The 5,666-nt window shown below is 41.0% G+C and overlaps 1 protein-coding gene across 1 annotated transcript; it reads right to left on the reverse strand.

The window, feature by feature from the left end:
* Positions 1–2,740: 2,740 nt before the first annotated feature.
* ier5 (immediate early response 5) lies at positions 2,741–4,859 on the reverse strand. The gene has a single exon (XM_034006362.3). It carries the CDS (start codon positions 4,482–4,484, stop codon positions 3,525–3,527), a length of 960 nt encoding a protein of 319 aa, XP_033862253.2. The 5' UTR covers positions 4,485–4,859; the 3' UTR covers positions 2,741–3,524.
* Positions 4,860–5,666: the final 807 nt, after the last annotated feature.

Below are 5,666 nucleotides of genomic sequence, written 5' to 3' on the forward strand. Positions count from 1 at the left end.
CCCATCAATCATTATACTGGTAGATCTAATATTGCATAGGCAGGTGACATACCTGTATGTCACTCACAGAACTGGTATACAGTCAGCACTCGGATATCTGTTACCCAGATACACGTCAGTCACGTTTTACCACCCTTGTATTAAGAATAAAATCAGTCCCCATTATATATATGTAACAAATTAATGCACTTACCCGTCACACGCAATTTCCGACTCTGTCGCCAGTTTTATGATACAAAGCCCATTTCTTCAATGTTACAATTTATCTGACTATCCGTCACAACTTGCGTTTAAAAAAAAAAAAAAAAAAAATTCTAATGCCAAATCAGTCTGTCTTATATTGTGCAGTTACACAGCGCTTCACCTGATGAAAATGCAGCCAAAACAAAGCGAACAGGAAATGTTAGGGTAATGTAACAGTTAATCATTAAACAGTTTTAGATAATATGATCTTTTGTTGCTTTTGTGCATTTTCATTTGCAAGTGAACTGTGACATTATGGCCTTATCGAGCACTATATTCTGCAATTTTGAACACTGACTGGATACTTTCTTTAATTCTGGAAACTGTTTTTTTTTTATCTTTTGGTTTTGCTAAATTGCATTGCCTTCTATGTTTAAGCAGTTCTGTGCATGAATAACATTTAGATTTAATTTTGCTGTTAGGTCGTTAATGGTAAATTTTACATACCACTACAATACATACCAGATTTAAAAGTATGTACTGTATTACAGGTAGTGTGTGTGTCTTTAGTTTTAGCAAGTGATATTTTCAGAATCATATCATTCTGAATTAGAATACTACTTCTGTTGAAAATATAGTACTGTACCAACAAAACCAATAAAGTACATCTAAATGGAAGCCTACTTAATTAAAGTCCTTTCAGATATGTGTTTTTGATATTGTATCTTTTTTGTGCTCCCTGAAAAACGGACAAGAGTTGGAACGGGCCAAAATTAAATAATCAGATATGCGTCACACGCCTTTAACCATCACTGAAGTCAAAATGTTACAGGGTCGGATATGTGAGTGCTGACTGTATTTGTTTACTGCTGCTGTATCTAAATTAGGTCATTCTGTTGAGGAGTTAACCTCTAGTTGACTCTTGTTAGCAAACAGAAGAAATGACCAAGACAATACCCTTTCCTCTTTGCAGCTTTAACCAGGGCAGGGAGGGGCAGCAGGGGGAGGTGTTAGGGTTGTTTCAGTGGCTGGTGACAGGGTCACTGTGCTACTCCTCATTTTATCAACAGCATGTGTGACCTGCTGCCTTATAGGAACTCTGCAGCAAGGCACCCCATCTCCAGACACACAGCTGTTTGAAGACAGTTCAGGATGTGTGAGTTCTGTTTCTTTATGTCAAACTCCAGACCTGACAAGTACTCCTCTTTTGTTGCCTTCTGGTGATTTGACCTAAATAGCCTGGAATGTTGGTAGAACTTTATTTTTTCAGGTAATAAAGACTTTACTGATGATGTGTTGTCTTTTGAGTCACCCTTCTGTTGCTTTATCAATGTAAGCAAGATGACTGGACAGTGGATTTTTTTTTTTTTTTTTTTTTTAAACACAAAGCAGAACATGAACACCAATCTAGCACTTACTCATCATGTGTTAAGCAGGTACCAGAATGTACAGATGATTTCCACTGAAACACACTCAATCTTCACTACATCTAAATTGTTCTGCCTAAAGTTTATAATATTTGAGAAAAAATATATGTTTTAAGTCTTGGTTATTTCCCAAGCATTGCTTTTTAAAAATGCTGAGTGATTTGGTTTCTAACCTGGCCATGAGATGGTATATCAAAATAAAACTACATACTAATTTTGGACACACAAACCACAACACAATTTGTATAACAAAATAAGCTGTACTAATGCTTACTGCATTAAACAGGTGCCGAGTCCAAAACACTGCATTATGTGACAGGAATTGCTTTTTTAAATGTGGTTGTTTTACAGGATATAACAATGTATGAAACGCCATAAGGTTTAATGAAATTTGAATTATACAGACTTCAAATCAACTGCTTTCTTGAACCAGCATAGTGTCTTTGTACCAGTAAAATCAAATGAGAATGTTAACAGAAAGGTTCAGGATGACTGGAGGTGTAAGGTAATTTAACTGACAGAGGGCACTGCATTTCAGAATGCAGCAGGGCGCGTGAAGCTTGCAGGTTTAAGAGTTTAATACAGTGATGTCATGCAGACGACTCCTGCACCATAAAATACTAATTAAAAAAACGTTCTTTAATATTCCACCTAACAGAAACCGTAACCCGGTGAACACAAGACAAACTCTTCTGCCAGTCTTTCCCAACGGCTATTAAATAATTCACTGGCCTCTATCTCCTCTCGAGCTAATCAAAACATTTGCCTGAAGAGAAAGGCGCTGTGGTCGTGGCACTGGTATCGTCTAGTGACTTGTTTAAATAGCCTAGATAAGTATGTATTATTGTTGTTGTTTATGTATTATATTTACCACCCCGCATGTTGGACGTGTATCCACCCTTTCTTACCCTAATTGTGGGTCTGGCTTTAAAAGATTACATAGCTCCGCATTCAGTTTGACCTTTGCTCATCCAGATTAAAGCAGAAGCATTTGGCACTCAAAAGGACTGTCCCGAGAGACAGCATGACCCCTCCCCACAGTATGTTCATTTCAGCCTCCCAACCGCCTCACATTGTGCGCAGTCCCTTTTGTTTCAGTTGGAATAGAAAAACGAGACCAGGAAACAAGATTTCACTTTCAAAAACGTTGTTTTTATTACGTGTGGCAGATACACGTAGCAATGTCATCATTAAGCGCAAAATACAGAACTGTAAGAAAGAAAAAAACATGTGTACAAAGTCAAACAAGTGTACAAGTCTTTACAAAAGACATTTCTATATAAACCGGTATATACAGTTCAACGCGGCCACGTCTCGGAACTCACAAGACGCCGACTGCAACCGAGTTCAATAGCACCGACTCTGCTCAGGAGCACACAAGGTGTATATTTTGTATTGATAAACACTGCTCACCGCTTAAACTTGGAGTAGATATACCAAATTACCAAGGGCTGGCTTTCTCCCCCTACTTTGGACAGGTTTATATGATCTTGTTTACTAAACACAATGGTTCCCTTAGGTTTATGCAACATGTTTTTCCATAAACGAGGCAAATGCATCTTTTTAAAACATAATTAAAAACTATTTAACAGTGGCCCCCTAAATTGTATCTGTATACAAAATGGCTTGTTTTAAATCACGTTTACCTCATTCCCGCCGTGTACAAAGCACACACACAGTACTTCACAGAATCCCCTGCTAAACATGCCCCGACACACCACGGCATGTACCTCTCCTATGCTACCAAGTTACATTTCCCGTCTGTACGGGAAACCCCCCTTTGGTCCTCTCTCCACGTGGTTAGTCAGGCATTCTGGGGGGGGAGGGGTGCGTTTAGGGGGAGGGGGAGGGAGAGCAGTCATACCCGATACCTTCAACGGTGCGTTTACACCAATTCATTAAAACATGTGTCCATTAAAAAGCCACGATCGCTGTAGTCCATGGGTTGAGGTTTTTCAGAACTTGATCGCAGCATATCTGCCCAGCACCGGAGTCTCTATCACTGTCCCCCGCCTCCGCTTCTGTCTGCGTACTGTCTTTGCTCAAGAGTCCCGAGAAACTGGAGCCGAAGATGGTAATTAAGCTGGAGACGTTCGTGGTGTCCATTTCCTCCTCGCCTGAGGGCGTGGAGGACGGGGCCCGCTTTGTTTTTTTAACAGGAGACTCTGGCGGTGCTGCTTTCTCGCTGCTTCTCCTCTTTCTATTACATGAAGTCGCCGGGTGAATAACAAATTGTGTTTCTATCACTGAGTCACCGTCACCACCTCCGACTGCATCTGCTTCCCCGCAACCGCCATCGTCTTGAGGTGGTTTCGCTTCCTTCTTTGGGGCGATCGGGTTATCCGGCACTAGGTGCTCTGCCAGAGGAACAGCAGTTGGACTGGAGGCCGGATCCGCGGCGTCTCCTTTCAGTTCTGAGGGCTGATTTCTCCTGCAGTCTGAGTCGGAGCGCTTGTCTTCTTCGCTGTCTGTGTGGTCTGCCTCCGCCTCCTCTGTCGGTGCTGCGGCGTGGCTTTCAGTTAAGCTTTCAACGTCGATGGTCAGCTCTGGCGGCGTGTTCTCCGCAGGTAGCCCGGGTTCGCTGACGGTAGTTGCTGCAGGAGCAGATGGGGTTGTGGCCGTGTACCCTGCGGGTTCAGAGGTAGTCTTTGGCTGGTCAGAGTCCATGACTTCCTCATGCTGGCCCCAGTGCTGCTGCGCGTTGAGACACACACTCTGGTAGTAATCGTTGAGGTACACCTGCCGGGCGCTCCGGAGAACGAGGGACACGAGAAGGTTCTTGTGGAGCTTGATCCCCCCCCTCTGGACTCTCGAATTGTAGATTTTCCCCAACGAGATACTCATAATCCGGTGAGCCTCCACTTTAAATTCCATTTTCTTATTTTTGTCTTTAGTAGATTCTGTTTAAAACTTTTAAGTTATCTCACTCACTGTAACCACTGGGTTTCAGCAGGTTTTCAGATCTACAATAGTGTAAAATCCAAGCCTTTTAAAAAAAAAAATCCCGAAGTTTTAAGGCTTCAAAAGTCTTTAGGTCCTCTTAATACATTTCCGCATGCGGAATCATAACCTGGTTATTTTTAAAAAAAAATACAATAAACTGCTTAAACAACGCCAAATCCTATGTGTGTTGATTGTTAAACAACAACAACGACGATTAACGTCAAAATTAACGTATTTTTATAAACAAATTGCGTACATTCACCTCTCCTTACAACTTGTCCTGATGAAATGAGGCTGGAACTATATTTAGTACGTTTATATACCCCGGCGTGACCAACACGGCATCCAATAAAAGACCAGACGTTGAATTACAAACGCTTCGAATCCCGCCCGCCAAGTCGGGATCGACCAATGGGAGTCCGGGTAGGAAGCAAGCTATATTTAAATAGTAACGTGAGAGACTGGCTTAAAGCGGCGATACGTTTGGAATTAGGCGCTAAAATAAAAACACAATTGACCTATTTGAAATATATTTTAAACGCAACATACTAGTTTGTATTATCTTTGTTATTATATAAAAACACAATTACAAGAATATACCAACAACGGATTATACTATTAAAATACATACAGATAACATTAGTGCCTACGTTCTTTGACCAGTATTTTTTTGCAGTTATTTTCTATGTATTTATTTTCCACATTTTGCATGCATTCATGAAGGGCAATGACGCCGCCCATGTGTGTTTACTATTTAAAAATATTGCATTGTTATATTACGGTTTGTTTCACAAATCCTAAATCTGGCGTTGTTTTAAACCTCTAAAGCAATCTAGAGTGAAAACCCAGACCACAAACACAAGTTTGCCCTTTTAAGAGTAGTATTATGTTGGTGGCTGGCTCTTGGGCTGATGTCATGGTTAGTCGGTGTCAGGTAGTCACATGACGCTTCTATGCAAATTAGACCCAGATCGCAGTGTGGTGTGTTGATGAATGTAGAAGGTGGGGGTGGGAGTTGGTTTTTTTTACACTAAAATTTGAGGGGGTGGAACGACATTCAAAAACAATTAACAACTGAGGACTTGTTAAGCACAACATAGAAATGACTAACCT

Source organism: Acipenser ruthenus, chromosome 10 (assembly GCF_902713425.1).
Source record: "Acipenser ruthenus chromosome 10, fAciRut3.2 maternal haplotype, whole genome shotgun sequence".
In the NCBI taxonomy this organism is placed as follows: domain Eukaryota; kingdom Metazoa; phylum Chordata; class Actinopteri; order Acipenseriformes; family Acipenseridae; genus Acipenser; species Acipenser ruthenus.